Below are 19,817 nucleotides of genomic sequence, written 5' to 3' on the forward strand. Positions count from 1 at the left end.
AACCCCATAACACAGATGCCAGGGGTGTGCTACAGGAACTGGGTATGGACAAATTAATGGCAACTGGGGAGGTTGGATTTGAACTGTTCTTGAAGAAAAGATAGTATGTCATTTAATAAGTGGATATTGGAGAGTGGCTGTGCAACAGCCCACAGAGGGGTGGGGAAAGACTTGGAATGCAATCTTGGAGCCACTGAAAGTTTTAGGCCACTAGGTTTTCATGTAGCAACATGAGCAGTATCACATGGACTTTGTTTTAAGTTGCATTTGGTTTCAGCAATTACTGAATAATTGTTGGTTTGCAGGTATGTGTTTTTCTACTTATACCAACACATTTTTTTAAAGATGAAATTTGAACAACCTGACAGGATTAGAAATGGTGTAAGTAGGCCTAGAGATGCAAATGCGGAAATTTTCAGGAAATTTGGAAACCATAGGGTCAGGGAAATCCTCCCGTGAATAGGAATTATACTTTCCACTTTATCTGATAATATTGCTTTACACAAAAATCTTTCCATTGTGTCCTTTCTCTAAAGGAAAAAAACTAGGTAGCAAGTTAAGACGATTTTATTTCAAATATTTTATTCCTAAAATTTTCCGTTTGGGGGATTCCTTTTTCTTTATTTAATCACACATATACCAGGCAACATTTCCTGGAGATAATTAGGGTATAAAATTAATTTTTTACTAAAGTCAGCGAATTTGTTTCAAATACCAGCTGCTTTCACTGTAGGCGAAGGCAGAGACCTCCGTTCCCACTGGGCTCCTCTTCCTGGTGAATGCAGTGTCAGTGAGAGAGATCCAGGCCATGCCAGGAGTGGGTGGGCAGAGCCTGGGCTCGTGGGCCATTCCTGTGACCCACAGAAGTTATTATCTTCCAACTCTATTTGCAATGACAGTGTTTGGCCTCAACTCTGCTGTTGGGAACGAAGATTGGAACAAAACACTGACTGAAAGTAAGATGTGGAATAGTGTAGACTGTCAAGCTAAGTTTGAATCCTAGCTCTGTCACTAATTACACGTATGACTTTAAACAAGATATTTCTCCCTTTAAACAATTGCATGAATTATGACAGGGTTCTACTCCATCCCCTGGAATGTGGGAGGTGGAAGTGGGCAAGTTAGCCCCCCTGAACTCAATTTGCTCATCTATAAAATGGGGGTAATAATATTAGTTGGAGCCAGGTGAAATTGCCAGTGCTCAACTGTTTTGACCTATAAAGATGGTAATTTCGGTTGGTTCAACTAAATCCTTACCTTATAAAATGGTTTATGTAAAGCACCAGGTCAGTGACTGGCTGGTGAGCACCCAACAAATGGAGGTCTCATGTCTGCAAAGGGCCCCTTTCCTAGTGACCCCAGAGCTCCCCAAAGGGACTGGGGGGTCTCTGGCTACCTTGTCCTCTGATGGTGTAGAATAAGGAAGCAGACTCAGGATCAGACAACTTGATTCAAATCCACTGTCTTATTGGCAGTGTGGCCTGGGACAAGCAGTTTATCCTTTCTGAGCCTCCATCCTCTCATCTTTAAATGAGGATAATGGCACCTGCTTTACGTCAGCCCTGAGACAGATAGTGTCTGCGAAGTTTCTAGCAAAGAGCCTAGGCTCATAATGGGCACTCGATAAGGCATATAAGATTACATATACATTTCAGGTGTACAACATAGTGATTCACAATTTTTAAAGATTACATTCCATTTGAATTTATTATAAAATATTGGTTATATTCCCCACGCTGTACAATATATCCTTGTAGCTTATTTATTTTATACATAGTAGTTTGTACCTTTAATCCCCTACCCCTATGGTAACCCCATTGGTAACCACTACTTTGTTCTCTGTGTCTGTGAGTCTGTTTCTGTTTTGTTATATTCACTGGTTTGTTTTATTTTTCAGATTCCAAGTTGTCTTTAAATATTGAAATGTGGCATTTAGCTTGGGATTGGAGTGACTAAACAGCTTCAAAAACACTTTCTTCCAGGTCCTGTGGACCCCTCAGGTGCTGTCAAATGGAGTCGAGTTCTCACGGGTCAGTCCAGATGGTGAGGAAGGCTACCCTGGAGAGTTAAAAGTCTGGGTGACATACACACTGGATGGCGGGGAGCTCGTGATCAACTACCGAGCACAGGCCAGTCAGACCACTCCGGTCAATCTGACCAACCATTCTTACTTCAACCTGGCAGGCCAGGTAGGTGAACTTGCCTTTGATCACCTGCTGTAGTGTGAAGTGCCACTTCCCTCTTGTCTCCTGCATTGTGCTTTGTGGAATGACCTGGGGGAGTGACTGGAGAGACTAACCCAGTATGGAATTACCCTGGCGATGGGGTCGCCCCTGAGATGAGGAAAAGTGCCCAGCAAAGCATCTGACTCATAATAGGTGGTCCACAAATGGAAGTTATAGGGAAATGAGTACATTGTGCTGCCCCACACGCTCAGACAGGTAACAAGCTATTTAAAGAACTGCCTGTCATCTAATTGTAACAAGTGCTTACATTTGCTTCCCCAGTTTCACTCCAGTTTCACCACACCCCCCCACCAAAATTACTTCCAATTAAGGCATTTTCCATCACTGGATCCTTGAAGATGTGCTTAGCCCAGCCCCTTTAGATAAATGCTGACAATGTTTGTGTGCTCCCGCTGTACGGCCCACCCTAGGAGTGGTGTGGAGACACTGACAGCCCCCCTTAGGTAATTCCCTCTAAACTACCTCATTCCCTCCTAATGATAATATTCTAGCTTGCTGAGGAGGCTATTACATGAGACAGAATAAAAAAAAGGCTTAGCTAAAATCTGTAGATTCTATCTATGACTTTCTCTTCATCTAAGAAGCTCATCATTGTATACTAGACTTGAATCGCTTTGGCATGATTTCCTACTACAAAATGATGTTCACAGCCAGCTAGTAATATCTTGCATTTTTACACTTTTTAGGATTTTGTTGATGATATGCTGATTTCTTTTCTAGAATCTTTTCAAATAGCATGAGTTAATTGGTTCTTACATAATTTGAAAATAAGAAAGACGGTTCTTCACTTGCTTGTTCCTTATCTTCAGGAACTTCCACCATCCTTCTTGAGATCTTAAAGACAAACCAAAAAATAAGCACACACAAGCCATAAGAGACTCTGCAATCATGAGCATAAAGACCCCACTTTTTTTTTTTTACATCTTTATTGGAGTATAACTGCTTTACAATGGTGTGTTAGTTTCTGCTTTATAACAAAGTGAATCAGTTATATGTATACATATGTTCCCATATCTCTTCCCTCTTGCATCTCCCTCCCTCCCACCCTCCCTATCCCACCCCTCTAGGTGGTCACAAAGCAACAAGCTGATCTCCCTGTGCTATGCGGCTGCTTCCCACTAGCTATCTACCTTACGTTTGGTAGTGTATATATGTCCATGCCTCTCTCTCGCTTTGTCCCAGCTTACCCCTCCCCCTCCCCATATCCTCAAGTCCATTCTCTAGTAGGTCTGTGTCTTTATTCCTGTCTTACCCCTAGGTTCTTCATGACATTTTTTTTTTCTTAGATTCCATATATATGTGTTAGCATACGGTTTTTGTCTTTCTCTTTCTGACTTACTTCACTCTGTATGACAGACTCTAGGTCCATCCACCTCACTACAAATAACTCAATTTCGTTTCTTTTTATGGTTGAATAATATTCCATTGTATATATGTACCACATCTTCTTTATCCATTCATCCGATGATGGACACTTAGGTTGTTTCCATCTCCTGGCTATTGTAAATAGAGCTGCAATGAACATTTTGGTACATGACTCTTTTTGAATTCTGGTTTTCTCAGGGTATATGCCCAGTAGTGGGATTGCTGGGTCATATGGTAGTTCTATTTGTAGTTTTTTAAGGAACCTCCATACTGTTCTCCGTAGTGCCTGTACCAATTCACATTCCCACCAGCAGTGCAAGAGTGTTCCCTTTTCTCCACACCCTCTCCAGCATTTATTGTTTCTAGATTTTTTGATGATGGCCATTCTTACCGGTGTGAGATGATATCTCATTGTAGTTTTGATTTGCATTTCTCTAATGATTAATGATGTTGAGCATTCTTTCATGTGTTTGTTGGCAGTCTGTATATCTTCTTTGGAGAAATGCCTATTTAGGTCTTCTGCCCATTTTTGGGTTGGGTTGTTTGTTTTTTTGTTATTGAGCTGCATGAGATGCTTGTAAATTTTGGAGATTAATCCTTTGTCAGTTGCTTCATTTGCAAATATTTTCTCCCATTCTGAGGGTTGTCTTTTGGTCTTGTTTATGATTTCCTTTGCTGTGCAAAAGCTTTGAAGTTTCATTAGGTCCCACTTGTTTATTTTTGTTTTTATTTCCATTTCTCTAGGAGGTGGAAGACCCCACTTTTTAAAATAAGTTCAGAAAGAAACTTGACAGAAATAGAACAAAATATTAATGTTTTTATGTGGGTAATAGATCATGGTGATTTTTCACTATTTTCCACATTTTTGTAACTAAGGGGGTGATCTAAAGGAATAGATTCAGAAATAGAAAAAGAAATTAGGCGTGAAGTATTACTCTGCCAATGTGTTCCAATGTAGGATGCAAAATGGGAACGTAAGGTTCACTAAGGCTCTTTCTGCTTATGTGAGAGGAGGACCCTCCTGACCAGAATTTTCTACCCTTCCAATCCTACAAGGACTTGGAGTGACTCCTAAAAATTTCTAAATTTTTTTCCAGAGGCTGAATAGTTTCCCAGATCACAGACCCCACACAGAAGGGCGGTCAGGGTCAACTCCCTTCTGTGTGCTGTCTTAGTAAGTACAGCTCACATCCACAGCCTCTAGCTTCAGGGATGGGGTGGGTGAGGGCCACCAGCCTTTTGGAGCATCAGGTAAGGGTTGGTAGGCAGTTATCCGGCCTGGGGTCAAGGGGTCTCCCTGCATTTTCAGAACATCTCTTGCCCTACCTGGAAAAGCATTATTGTGTGTCTTAAACCCTCCCCAGGTAAATAGCTCGAAACTTGATATTTACAATAATCAGCTCATCTTATATATTTTCTTTTTGTTTGTTTTTTAAATTTAATAAGCAGTATTTTTGTCCTACTTGGGGGTCAAACTTTGACTCATCACTTCTAAGTTTGAGTGTTGGAGGCCTAGGGAGAGGAGAGCACTGTGTTTTTCAAAGAATGGAAAAGGTATGTAGGTTGCAGGTTGGTTTTTTTTTTTTTTTTTGGCCGTTCCTTTCTTATCTAACACAAAACTGGGAGAACTTTTTTTTTTTAACTGAAACTTTATCTAAAGATCTATGAAAGCAGGCCTGGGGCAATTTGAGATGAAAAGCAATAGTTCTGGTTTTGGTATGACTGTGTAGGTATGTCATCAAGGACCCAAATTCTTCCATCGTTCCATTCTGCTTCTTCCATTCTGCTTCTTCAAGCTGGTTTTTGTCTTCCAGCTTATCCCCTCATGGTCACAAGATGGTTGCCACAGCTCCATGAATCACCTCTTCATATAGTCACATCCAGACATAAAAAAAGGAACTATTCTTTTTTTCATATCTCTAATGTTCCATTTTTAAGAACAAGCAAAACTTTTTCTAGAAGCTCCTCAGCAGACTTTCCTCACGTTTTGTTGGCCAGAAGTATGTCTTGCGCTCTGCTTAACCCAATCACCAGCAAGGGAATTAGACTACAATGGTTGGCTTAGACAAATCAAAGTTTGCCCTCTGGGGCCTGGGTGGGGTTCCTTTCCCTGAATATATCCTCACATAGGCTAAATCAACAAGTTAGTGTTCTGCCAGGGGAAAGGGAGGGTGCTGATAATGGAGTTGAGATAGCTTTTGGGTAGTAACCAATAGTGTCTGTTATATCCTGCTAGAGGTGATAAGAGCTGAAGTAAGGAAGTGGTAGTGGCAGCGCACAAAAAGGTCTTTAAAGCCCCATCCAAGCCACAGTGAGCTTTATAAATGGTTAATGTTACAAATAGTAGCAACCAAAGTTAACCAAAGCAAACACTGAACTCAGAGATGGGCCTCAGTTCTGTTTGTGAATCAGCATTCCTTGCCAAGTTTTCATCAGCCTGAAAAGGAAAAGAATCCAACAGTAATATTCCACCAGAGTAGACATTGCATTATTCCAGGTCAGAAGAGTCATAAAATGAAAAGCGTGCTTCCTTTACTGAAGGAATGTTACTGCTGTTTAATGATCCAACAATTCAGAGAGTGGGTGCCTAGTCAGTGTTCCTTTCCTTCTCCTCCCAGGCTTCTTCCCCACATCTTGGACTCAATTTAGTGGTGTGTGATTTTCATACTGAATCATTTTCTTCCTGCCCTAGTGCTAAAAAATAAACAGAACAAGGAAATTCCTAAGAAGCTCTATTCATTATAATAAAAAAACTCAAAACAACCCAGAAGTCTATCAATAGGAGAACAGATAAGTTGTGATATATTTATACAGTGGAAGACTACTCAGTCTTGAATTGAGCATTGAACAATTAGAGCCAAAGAAAGAGTCCCAAATTCTCATTCCCTCACAGCGGCTACCCTCAGTCCCAGGGGCCTCTTCGGTACTGGCAGTAGCCTGAGGCCTGAGGTGACAGTAGGGAGAGCCACACAGGAGAGAGACCCCTCTAGGCTGGAACAGCTCTAGGCGGGGGTGCAGGCCACTCCCATTTTGGACCTGCCTTCCCAGGTCAGATCAGGGACCAAACAAGTGGCTAAGATAGTGTGGGCAGAAGCCTCTGCCCCAGCCTTGTCTCCCACCCACTCCTACCCTTGACCGCTGGGACAGTACAGGAGAATCATAGTTCGTTAGAAACAGAGCCTCCTGGTAGTGTAAATAAACCGATTTCTGTCATGTTTAGACATCGATTCTCACAGCCTCTGAAATCTTGGCCTTTGTCCTCTGGACGACTCCATTTGATTTCGTGGCTGAGGCCTTCTGACAGTAGAATATGTTCTCAGTTAACCCAGAGCACTCTGCCTCTCTCTGCTCACTTCTCAGGAACCCCTCGGAGCCTTCAGTTTAGCTGAGCTCAGGGCTTCTCAACCTCGGCACTGTTGACATTTGGGGCCAGATGACTCCTTGTTGCCGGGGTGCGGAGGCTGACCTGAGCATGGTAGGCTGTTTGGCAGAATCCCTGGCCTCTTCACACGACTGCTTCCCCAGTAGCATTACCACCCCCAGCCGTGACAATCAAAAATGTCTCGAGACACCTGTGGGGCAAAATCATCCCTAGCTGAAAACTACCGGTTTCGTTTATTTTTGAGCATTCACTCAGCAAAAGCCCTCACTTGGTTTCCTTTCCACATCTTTTGCTGTGAAGCTTTAAAATACTGCTATTAAAATGTAATCCTTTTTATTAGAAACATATATGTGTATTTTCCAGTTTGTAAGTAACACAACACATCCTTACTGAACTGTTCCCCAAGAACCATGGACAGAATGGGGACATCAGACCGATTTTATACTGAAGGAAATAAGTCCAGAACTAGACCCCGGGCCTTTCTGACCACTGACCAGTGCTTCAGGGACCAGCCTTTGACTCCACCAGGAGGTCAGGCTGCATCTTTACAGGGGAGATGGGACCCCAGTTCTGACTTCCAGCCTTCTGCCATGGAGGAGGGAGTGGGCCCTCTGAGTGGGAACTAGGCCAGAGAAGGGGTGACATGGCCCACCCCTAGTGAGCCTAGAGGTGATGCTTTGGCTGTCCACCTGTGTGTTACAGGTCACTGACCCTTGCTCTTTTGTTTGCCTGGCATGTGAGGACAGTAGAAGAAAACCCTCTGCTAATAAGTCAAAATCCAAAAGGCTTACAAACCACTGTTGTTTCTCTGACTTTTCACTTTCATAATTCCATTCAGAAAAGAACATGCATTGCTGGGGTCACACTCGAAAGTTTCTTCCAAATGTATCGGCTGCTATGTTTGAGCCCCTATCTACCTAACTTAAATGAACGAATTAATCATCATCATAGGTCAAATGGGATTTCTAAAGTTTTCGTCAATACTTGAAAACATTTCTGCAAGAGAAGTTATAAAGCAAACATATAAAATAAGACTGAGCACTAAACCTTCTTTTCTTTCTCTACTTTTTCTCTCCCAGGGTTCCCCGAATATATACGACCATGAAGTCACTATAGAAGCTGATGCTTTTTTGCCTGTGGATGAAACCCTGATTCCTACAGGTTGGTGAATTTAAACCACTTATGGGAATGCAGAGCTGCGGTGCAGTGTGAGAAACATTAAAACTTCATTTCCCTAAATACATTTCCCTTGTTGGCCTGACACAATGCCCATAATTACCATGATTAGTCATTTATTTTGGTTATGGTTGGGTGACCATTTACTTAAACACCCAAACCAGGACACTCTTGAGAGGGTAAGGGGATGCTATTAATAATTTTGCCAGGGCAACAGGCATAAACTGAGATAATCCCAAAAAGCTGGGTCAGATGGTCATCCTAGCTGAGCCATAGACTCCAGAAGTTCTGCATTAAAATGTAAATCTGTTACTCCTTAGCATCTGAGCAGAGATAAATTTACCTAAGCATTACCTCACAGATGCAGGACGCTGATAGAACATGTCATGGTTTTTGACAGAAAAGGAAAGGGTTGGACGGGTTGTACCCTGAGGAGGACAAATACAGATACATCACCTCCAAGACACAGTTAGGGGGATGGGGTGGAAGGAGGAGTTCTGCGTACCAAAAGGGAAGGCGAGGTGTTGGCAGAGTCAAATTCATGTGTATGTGTGTGTGTGTGTCTCCTAGGTTTATTGGATTGAGATCATTTTGGTCATTATTATTTGGGATCAAAAGTACCTTGGTTCAATAGGCAAGTCCATAGAGATAGAGAGTAGATTAGTGAGTTGCCAGGTGCTGGGGACAGAGGAGAATGGGGAGTGACAATGGGTACTAGATTTCTTTTTGGGGTGAAAGATTCTGGAATTAGACAGTGGTGATGGTTGCACAACCTTGTAAATATACTAAACATTGATGAATTGTGCACTTTAAAAGGGTATGTGAATTATATCTCAATTTAAAAAAGGAAAGAAAGAACCTTGGTTCATGTGTTATCTCCAGGATTGAGGGGTATAGTTTTGTACTAGATTGTACGTGTACCCCCATCTGGCTCCCGGGGACAGATAGATGACAAGATGAACGGCAGGGGTGCTGTTATTTGTGGCAGTTTATAGAAATTAACTTGTAATAATTATCCCCAAAGCAGTAGATACATATTCTTATTGGGATTTTGTTAAAATCAGAGATCAGCTGAATGTCGAAGGCATCGTCAAAGAAAACTAAAGTAAACAAAAGTAGAGGATGAAGGGAAGGAAGAACGGAAATCTAGAAAGACACAAACACTTTCTGTATCAGTTCCCCTTCTGGAGGAAGGGCCACCTTCGTGCTGCCCTTGCCTGATCTAGGCCTCTTACCTGTGTCTGACAGTGACTTGACTTCTCGGATGTGTTATCTCATAGCTCCTTTATCAGATGGCTTATGTCCTGTGGTCTGTTCTCTCAGGCTTCTGTTTAGGGCGCCAGCCCTCCAGAAGCCCATTGCTGTGGTAGCTACGTGTGAAAGGCCAGGAAGACCTGTCCCTTCTGTTCCCACCCTGTGTAAGGGTACTAGTACTTAGTTGTCACCTCTGCTCCAATAAAGAGCTTAGGTGATAAAATATGAGCAATTAGAAGCCAAGGGCACCATCTTTGTTAGTTACTTGGTTTACATCACAAGTAAGAAGACTATTGACATTACATCCCCCTCATATGATGCACTGAAAAAAGCACATCACTTGTGTGGTTTTCTGTCAAAAATGCAGAACCTCAGTCCATTCAGGAGAAGCCATGACATGAACCCAATTGAGGGATCATGTACAAAATAATTGACCAGTACTCTTCAAAGAGATCAAGATCGTGAAGGACAAAAAAAGACTGAGGAGCAGTCACAGAGGAGACTAAGGAGATACAATAATTAAATGCAACATGGGATCCTAGACTGCATCATGAGGCAGAAAAAGGGCAGAGAAAGGTGGGTGAAGGGTACACATAGATGTTTTATTTTTGCAACATTTTTGTAAGTCTAAAATTATTTCAAATTTTCAAAACTGGAAAAAAAGAAAGACCCAGGGATCCAAGTAAGATATTAAAGTGTACCGGGCACCTGCCTTACTTTAGGTAAGGGCTTTTGTTTGAGCATCTTTATTTCGGCATCTTTAAAGCAATAGGGCTGTGTTTATGGCTGGTAGTTCAGAATTCTTAAGGGGAAAAAGAATGTGAGCCTGCATACTGAACAGCAACTTCAGTTAACAGCAGGAATTAGAAACTCCCATAAACAAGGCGACTACAAAACTAATTAGAATAATAATGAGGAATCAAGATACATGGATTAAAAATTTTTTGGCGTCACAGTGTTGAATATTTTTCTGGCTCCAGGGCTTTTATGTTTGTCTTGGTAATGTGTTATCTTCTGATATTGACATGGCTCAATAGATGGGCGTGAATAAGCTGGCCCATCTTGTCCTAGATGCAGAATTATTGCATTAGAACTATGTGATGTGAACTGCAAGGGGAAAATGGTGGCAGCTCCTGTTTTGTGACTGATAAGGAAGAAAATGAACTAAGTAGCTTATAAATGGAGGTGATGAAATAAGGGCATATTTATTTCTGTATATTTATAGAATTTTATGCTATCCTGCTGAGTTTTGATCAGATGAAAATCACAAAAATGCATAACTCATACCAGGTAAAGATTATTTGTCATGATTGTAAGAGATAATTGTGGCAAAGCAAAGTACAGCTTAACATGCAATCTAATTGACTGCATAAAACTCATGTTCATCTCAGTTCTGCACTGTAAGTGGCTTTAGGATCAAATTCTACACTCTGTACTAATATTGAACACCTGTGAAGTTGAGTTGGCTGTGAGATCTCTGGACTTTCAGGGAGGCAAGAGCCCAGGTTCTAGTCTTGGCTTTGCTATTGACTAGCTAGGGGACCTTGGGTGCATGTATAATGCTTTAACATTTAACCTCTATAGATGCTTATTTCCTTTTCTGCAAATAGGAGGTTCAACTCAATCAGGGTTCATAAATTTTCATAAATCAGACCCATAAATTTTATTTAAAAAACCGTTTGGGAAACTTATCTGGGGTTGCCCAACTTTTCATTTTGCTAAGCTAGAAAGCTATTACAAATACAGGGCTATTAAAATTAATTGGGAATATATGCATATTATATTTCAACTTTAAAAAATTTAACCAATTGGGATAATAATAAGGAACAGAGATAAATAGGCTACATTTAAAAAAAAAAGCTGAAACTACCATTCATAATCACCATGTTTCATAAAAGAAAGAATATATTAACACCATAAAAGTGGGGAAAATTTAATCTCAGAATAGAAATGACCCTTTAAATTGAATTTTTCTGACTTTTTTTTTTTTAAATTTACTTTTATTTTTGGCTGCGTTGGGTCTTTGTTGCTGCGCACGGGCTTTCTCTAGTTGCTGCGAGAGGGGGCTTCTCATTGCGGTGGCTTGTCTTGTTGCAGAGCACTGGGCTCCAGGCGTATAGGCTTCAGTAGTTATGGCACATGGGCTCAGTAGTTATGGCTCACGGGCTCTAGAGTGGAGGCTCAGTAGTTGTGGCGCATGGGCTTAGTTGCTCCACGGCATGTGGGATCTTCCCAGACCAGGGCTCGAACCTGTGTCTCCCGCATTGGCAGGGGGATTCTTAACCACTGCGCCACCAGGGAAGCCCAATTTTTCTTACTTTTTAAAGAAATGTGACAGCTGATTATCCAAATCTATCTCAGTTTTCTGTGGACCAGTGAAAATTTTATTATGCACTCATGATCAAGAACCAATAATGGTCTGCAAGGTCACTTGTAACTCTTACATTCTGTGATTCTACAAGGCTCTTAGTGTAACATTTTACGGCTATCTCCAGCACCCTTCAAGTTCATTAGAACTCTATTACAGAAGTAAATAAGTTGCAACAACTTCAGAGCTCATGAAAAATTTGTAAGTATCTTTTACATATCCATACATTAGCTGGTCCCTCATAGATTATATCTGTTTGCCCAATGACACAAACTGAAATTATAGAGTTTTTTTTCTTCCTCCTTTCTCAGAAATGCTTAAGAAACAAATAATTATATTATTCCTTTGTAACTTCCTCAAAAAGGGCAGTAACTTCTACTGTACCCTTCAGTGATGTAAGAATTCACATGTCTGGCCCACTTTCAGCAGAGAGGAAATCTCTAGGAGCTCAGACTTCATCTGACTCTTAACATTGACCAAAAGCCCACGAGCAAGTGGCTTAACTGAGATGAGTCCAAAGTCATTTGGTCATTCAGAAATGCCTCCCCAGTGTATCTGGGCTTGCTAGGAGTTGACAGTCCAGTGGAGGAATCAGCCAGAGTATTATCCACTGACCTGGAAAATCATGTCAATGATGTAACTAAGTAGACTTAACTAAGAGATGTAGATGTAACTAAGAGACTTGGTACAGAAGGAAAGCACTGTCTGGGGGCTCCCAGGTAGAGGAGATGAGAATGAAATAAAACTTGGAAGGGCGAGTAGCGTTTTGCCAGGCAGTGAGGAGGAGAAATGTGTTTTCTACGGAGATGAACAAGAATGGGCAGTGCAGGAAACAGCAGGATGGTCCCCAGGGAAGTGCTGGGCTTCTGAAGCATTCAGGGCATGCTTTTGGTGGCAGAAAATGGATGGGCCAATAAGCAGTTGGCTGGGGCCAGGTCACATCTGCACCAGGCTCTGATATGGCTGCAATCCCTGGGGTGGCCCTGGATGACCATAGGCTGGCCTGGAGTTCAAGGCCAATCCACACAGGGCAGACTCACAGGTGTACCAGATATTCAGCCAGAACTGGACTGGACTGAACTCCAAGCCCACTTCCGTGAGACGTGCTGCAAGAAACCTGTTAGACCAGCCATACTTGTTAAGGGTTCTGGGAATTGATATGCAGTATCTAGAGACTGAGGTTGTGTTGAATTGAGAAAATGGAAGATACTGTTTATCTGTGAGATGAGGTGAGGGTTTATGATAATAATAGCTGGTATTTCAGAGATACTTTATAAATAATCCACACCACAACCCTATAAGGTAGATTCTGATCATTAACGGATGTGCAAACTGTAGCGCAAGGAGTTTAAGTAACTTACTGAGGACCACTCAGTTAAAGAGCAGTGAAAAGCTGGAATTCAAACCTAGGTAGTCTGGTGTTAAAGCTCAAGCTCTTGGGCTTCCCTGGTGGCGCAGTGGTTGAGAGTCCGCCTGCTGATGCAGGGGACACGGGTTCGTGCCCCGGTCCGGGAAGATCCCACATGCCGTGGAGTGGCTGGGCCCGTGAGCCGTGGCCGCTGAGCCTGCGCGTCTGGAGCCTCTGCTCCACAACGGGAGAGGCCACAACAGTGAGAGGCCTGCGTACCGCAAAAAAAAAAAAAAACTCAAGCTCTTAACTAGACCTGGTTAGATGGGGGAGGGGGAAAGGAAGAAAAGAGAGAAAATTAAATGAGTTTCGTTTTTTTTTTTTTTTAATTTTATTTATTTTTGGTTGTGCTGGGTCTTCGTTGCTGCACGGGGGCTTTCTCTAGTTGTGGCGAGTGGGAGCTACTCTTTGTTGGGGTGCACAGGCTGCTCATTGTGGTGGCTTCTCTTGCTGCAGAGCACAGGCTCTAGGCACACAGGCTTCAGTAGTTGCAGCATGCAGGCTCAGTAGTTGTGGCACACGGGCTTATTTGCTCCACCGCATGTGGGATCTTCCCGGACCAGGGCTCGAACCCGTGTCCCCTGCATTGGCAGGCGGATTCTTAACCACTGCACCACCAGGGAAGCCCAAATGAATTTCTTGACTATAAAGATAGCCAAGATCACCATGTAGCCAAGAAACAGGGAGCCAGAAACTAAATAACTAAATAGAGCTTTGGACAGTTGTCAGTTCTCATTCTTTTGCCACCTTTTATACAGGTGGCCTCCCAGCTTCTCTCACTATTTTCCTTCCCATTTCTCCTTCTTCTCAATTTTTTTCTGCTTTTTATTTTCTGCAAAGAAAACAGCAAACAAGTTTGTTCAAATTATATTTAAAAAGAGAAAAACAGAACTTCCCTGGTGGTGCAGTGGTTGAGAGTCCGCCTGCCGATGCAGGGGACGCGGGTTCGTGCCCCGGTCCAGGAGGATCCCACATGCCGCGGAGCGGCTAGGCCCGTGAGCCATGGCCGCTGAGCCTGTGCCTCCGGAGCCTGTGCTCCGCAATGGGAGAGGCCACAACAGTGAGAGGCCCGCATACCACAAAAAAAAAAAAAAAAAAAAGAGAAAAACAAAAAAGAAAGACAAAGATAGAGGCCATGTCTCCATCTTTTGTGGCTGTTAATTTATACTTATATTTGTTTTTTACCTCCTTTTTGTTTGCCCTTCATGAAAGCTGTGACCTGAGTTCTTAAGGGAAATGCTAATGCAGATCTAAACTTTGGGGGTATTTTTACCTTGGTTACAGACCCTCAGCAAATAATTTTTCAGGTGATGGGAAAACCCATTGTATGAGAAAGTAGCACCTCTTATCTTACAGTAGTTGTAATACTGTGGCCGAGGTACTCGGTGAAAAGGGACCTTTTCCCCATGTATGTCTGGGGGGAGAGGTGAAGTCCTGTCCTCCATTTTGTTTATCACAGGCTTACTGACTGGGCATAATTACATAGAGAGGAAAGGGATACCTTGACATAGAGTTTCAGGGAACCAAAGCAAGCACAATACGATGAGATCCCTTCGTCTTAAACCTATAGCTGCATTTAGACCTCTACCCAAGGCAGGGCCACAGACCCCCAGCAGCCTTGGGCACCTGTTTCACTCCTGCCTTTCTTCCTCCTGACACTTTTGGGGAGAGCATATAAAATGTCGTCAGGCCTGTCTGCCAAAAAAGCCTGGAAGACAACAGCCTGTACTCTGTGGCTTCTTCATTCTTCCCCTTTCTCGGCTCTGGTAAAAGGCTGTCCTTTTCCCAAAGCCCATTTGAAACGCCTCAGCAAATGTAAGCTATGGTCCTTGCTCACAGGCACCTGTCTCCTGCACCAATAGAAGGTCTCTGCAAGGCTGAGAGCTCATTTCACCTGTAGACCAGGAGCAGAGTTGCAGCTAAGCTGTCAAAACTGGGTTTGCATGTCAGCAGTTAGCGTAGCTTTGGTTTTTCTGAGCAGTTTTCCTCAACTTAAAAAAAAGTGCAGCCCTTATAGCATTTGCTACTACTTAGGATGGGCACATACTCTGTTATTGGGGCACCTTCAGGTCACCTTGAGTATGTTTTCTATGTTGTTGTCAGGGCTCTCCCTGTAGTTTCCCAGAGGTGGAACTCCTGGAAGCCATTTACCAGGAAGGACAGGTAGACGTCCACAGAGAGAGGACACTCCAGTGCCAGGTCTCTGTGCTGACATGTCAGATATTTAGCTTCGAGGCCTGAGTCTGGTGTCCTGCCCTGTGGCAACAGGAGAAACCAGTCCCTGGTACCCTGCTCAGGTACTAAGCCAGCTGAATGTGAGCAGGTGAGAAACAGAAAATCCCTGTTTCTCCAGGGATTAATTCATTCCCAGCGTTGTAAATATTACATTTCATCCTTTCGCCTTACAGAACTGTGAGACTTGGAGGCGATCTGGGCCACCAGCCCAGCAAAACTTTATGACGTATACAGCACAGTGCAAAACTAAGCATGTGTCTTTATAGGCATTTACAGCACATAGGTGTTTTTTTTTTCATTTTAATTGTGCTATTCTTTACTCGTAGTAGATAAGTAATTAAGACAGCAAAAATGAATGATTTGATTGGGTCTTTTGTCTCTTAAAGTAACATTAGTAAAATCCCATCTTATTCTCTTCCTTGAGATGAGATACCTTCTATTTTTATAAAAATTTACCCAATCCACTTTGTCCCCCAGTGCATCTGTGTTCACTTGTGGAGAGCTGTTCTTGCTGCTTTTCATTTTTGAAAGGTCCTACTAAAATTACATGAAAGCAACCCCATTTTGACAAAATTAGAATTCTGGTAGGAAAGGTTTACCACGAGGCTGCGGAGAGGAGCTCAGCAAGACATTTGTATTTTATTTCAACCTGTCTGGGTTCAACCTACAATTCAGTTGCTTTTATAATTACTTCCCTAGGACAGGTCTAAGTCTCTGACCTGGAGAAATAACAAATTCCAAAGTAGTCTCCCAGTTCAAAGATGGTGCAGATGAAGACTGTTTTGATCTACGTGTTTTAATCTTTGCAGAGCTTCTTACAGAAAACTCCTTTAGACTTTATATAATTCTAAAATAGTGGATATAATATTAGTTTCAACCCTCCATCAATATGCTTCCTCTTTCCTTTTCATCCCACCTCCCCACCCTACTCAATATCATCGTCAGGTCCTGCTGATTTTTTGTAATAAGACTTAATTTTTTTTAGAGAAGTTTTAGGTTCACAGAAAAACTGAGCAGAAGGTACAGAGATTTTCCATAACCCCCATTCCCACACATGACGGCCTCCCCCTCATCAACACCCACCACCAGCGTGGTGCATTTGTTATAATTGATAAACCTACACTGAGGGGCTTCCCTGGTGGCGCAGTGGTTAAGAATCCGCCTGCCAATGCAGGCGACATGGGTTCGATCCCTGGTCTGGGAAGATCCCACATGCTGCAGGGCAACTAGGCCCACGAGCCACAACTACTGAGTCCACATGTCACAACTACTGAAGCCCGTGCGCCTAGAGCCCGTGCTCCGCAATAAGAGAAGCCACCGCAATGAGAAGCCCACACACCGCAACGAACAGTAGCCCCTGCTCACTGCAGCTAGAGAAAGCCCACGCGCAGCAACGAAGATGCAACGCAGCCAAAAATAGATAAAATAAATAAATTTATTAAAAACAAAAAACCCAACATTGACATGTTTTATCACCCAAAGTTCGTAATTTTCATTAGGCTTCACTCTTTTTGGAGGGGGGCGCCGTGCTGCGCAGCTTGAAGGATCTTAGGTCCCTGACCAGGGACTGAACCCACACCCCGTGCAGTGGAAGCACAGAGTCCTAACCACTGGACCGCCAGGGAAGTCCCTAGAGTTCACTCTTGGTGTGGTATACTCTATGAGTTTGGACAAATGTATAATGACACGTATCCATCATTATGGTATCATACAGAGTATGCCCTAAAAATCCTCTGAATTTGTTTCAACCATCCGTCAATATGCTTCCTCTTTCCCTTTCAGTCCCTCCCCGCACCCGTCCCCATATTGTTAGTCATTAGCTCCTGATGATTTTTAACAACTAATATTCCTTGAATCTGTCTCTTCAATATGTATCATTGATTATATGGCTCCATCTCCATCGTCACTGTCCCAGTGTAGGTTGTCTTTTTTTCTCTAGATCAGCACCAGGTTTATATTACAAGCTTCATAATTTGGGAATCAGTGAATGAACAAATGAATCTGGACAACAGCTCTCTAACTAGGGGGAAAAAATCTCTTTAGATCTATCCTCCATCTGGTTACTAAAGATATCTAACTAAAATGCAAATCTTACTTTGATACTCTACAGTTTAAAAAAACTTTTAGATGGCTCCCAGGCCAGACACCAGCTGCCTCCCAGACCCATCCCCCAGCGTGCCTCACTCACACCTCACGCTGTTTCAGCATCCCCCTCCCACCCATAGGGACCACTCGATACCCCTTCCTTGCTGCATATACCCCTACTCTCCTCAAGGCTCATACTTTCTCCTTAGAAATGTTTCCCCCACTTCCTGGAAACAGTGGATTCTTTGCTGCTCTGGGGTTTTCGTAATGACATAATCCGTTTTAGAGTGTGCCCAGGCTCCCTTATCTTTCTCAACATTAAGTCTACCTCAGATGTTCTATCAGGACTTACTAGTTACAGATCCAAAGTAGGAAGCTAGAAGGGAGCTTCAGGCCGGGTCTCTTTGGCTTGGAGCTAGAAAACTAATCTATGATAAACAGAAAAGTGAAACCAAGTAGCAGCCAGTCTGCACATGCTATGAACAACTACTCCTTCCTTTCCCCGTCCACCCCTTGTCAGTCTTCTTCCACTCTTCTCTCTTCTTTACACTTGTTTTAAACATAGTGTATTAAAGCAATACCATGTGATAACTGGAATTCAGCAAACCTGGATGCAGGTCTCAATTCTGCTACCCACCATCTTTGCTCTCAAGTCAGCCATGAAAACCTTTGGTCCTCATAACCTAATCTGTAAAATCTCATTAGATGACGGATACATTAGTTGAACTCTGAGGTCCTGTTAGTTTCTAACAATGATTCGAAGACCACATGGAACTTCTAACCCAGATATTCTTAACCAGGGTCCATACCAGGGTCTAGGAAGATGATGAAAGAACTTCAAGGGATTCATGAGCCCCTGAAATTCTTTTTTTCTTTTTTAAGACTTTTTTGATGTGGACCATTTTTTTAAAGTCCTTATTGAATTTGTTACAATATTTCTTCTGTTTTATGTTTTGGTTTTTTGGCCAGGAGGCATGTGGGATCTTAGCTCCCGACCAGGGATTGAACACACACCCCCTGCACTGGAAGGCAAAGTCTTAACCACTGGACTGCCAGGGAAGTCCCCAGCCCCTGAAATTCTGTGTCAAACTCTGTGTGAGTTGGTCACATCATCTTGGTCCACAGAGGGATTTTCTGGTCTTGTTTTCCCTTTTGAGGTAATGATAACTTATGGTTGCCCCATTATGTATTATTATACATAAAGATAGTCATATTTTTTTTGGTTTTGTTTTGGTTTTTAATTGTTATATTGGAGTATAGTTGATTAACTGTTATATTAGTTTCAGGTGTACAGCAGAGTGATTCAGTTATACATATACATGTATCTGTTCTTTTTCAAATTCTTTTCCCATTTAGATTATTACAGAGTATTGAGCAGAGTACCCTGTGCTATACACTAGGTCCTTGTTGGTTACCTATTTTAAATAGATCAGTGTGTACATGTCAATCCCAAACTCCCAACCTATTGCTCCCCCTCCCTCTTCCCCCCTGGTAACCACAAGTTCTTTCTCTAAATCTGTGAGTCTGTTTTTTTTTTGTAGATAAGTTCGTTTGTATCATTTTTTTTAGATTCCACATATAAGCGATATAATATGATATTTGTCTTTCTCTGTCTGACTTCACTTAGTATGATAATCTCCAGGTCCATCCATGTTGCTGCAAATGGCATTATTTCATTCTTTTTAATGGCTGAGTAATATTCCATTGTATATATGTACCACCTCTTCTTTATCCATTCATCTGTTGATGGACATTTAGGTTGCTTCCATGTCTTGGCTATTGTAAACAGCGCTGCAATGAACATTGGGGTGCATGTATCCTTTCGAACCATGTTTTTCTCTGGATATATGCCCAGGGGTGGGATTGCTAAATCATATGGTAACTCTATTTTTAATTTCTTAAGGAACCTCCATACTGTTCTCCATAGCGACTGTACTAAATTACATTCCCACCAACAGTGTAGAAGGGTTCCCTTTTCTCCACACCCTCTCCAGCATTTACTGTTTGTAGATTTTTTGATGATGGCCATTCTGACCAGTGTGAGGTGATACCTCCTTGTAGTTTTGATTTGCATTTCTCTAATAAATTAGCAATGTTGAGCATCTGTTCATGTGCCTCTTAGCCCTGTCTTCTTTGGAGAAATGTCTATTTAGGTCTTCTGCCCATGTTTTGATTGGGTTGTTTGTATTTTTTATATTGAGCCACATGAGCTGTTTGTAAATTTTGGAGATTAATCCCTCGTCGGTTGCATCGTTTGCAAGATAGTCATCTTTTTTGAGACTAGCAATGGTGTATTTC

The 19,817-nt window shown here is 42.3% G+C and overlaps 1 protein-coding gene across 2 annotated transcripts in view; it reads left to right on the top strand.

The window, feature by feature from the left end:
• Positions 1-19,817, top strand: part of GALM (galactose mutarotase) — a 95,964-nt gene that overhangs the window by 53,692 nt on the left and 22,455 nt on the right. For both annotated transcript variants that reach the window (XM_082672577.1, XM_082672578.1), the window contains 2 exons: positions 1,983-2,189; positions 8,073-8,154. In XM_082672577.1, coding sequence (XP_082528703.1) covers positions 1,983-2,189; positions 8,073-8,154 — 289 coding nt within the window. The remainder of the gene's footprint in view (positions 1-1,982; positions 2,190-8,072; positions 8,155-19,817) is intronic.

This window comes from Grampus griseus, assembly GCF_964374135.1.
Source record: "Grampus griseus genome assembly, chromosome: 15".
NCBI lineage: Eukaryota > Metazoa > Chordata > Mammalia > Artiodactyla > Delphinidae > Grampus > Grampus griseus.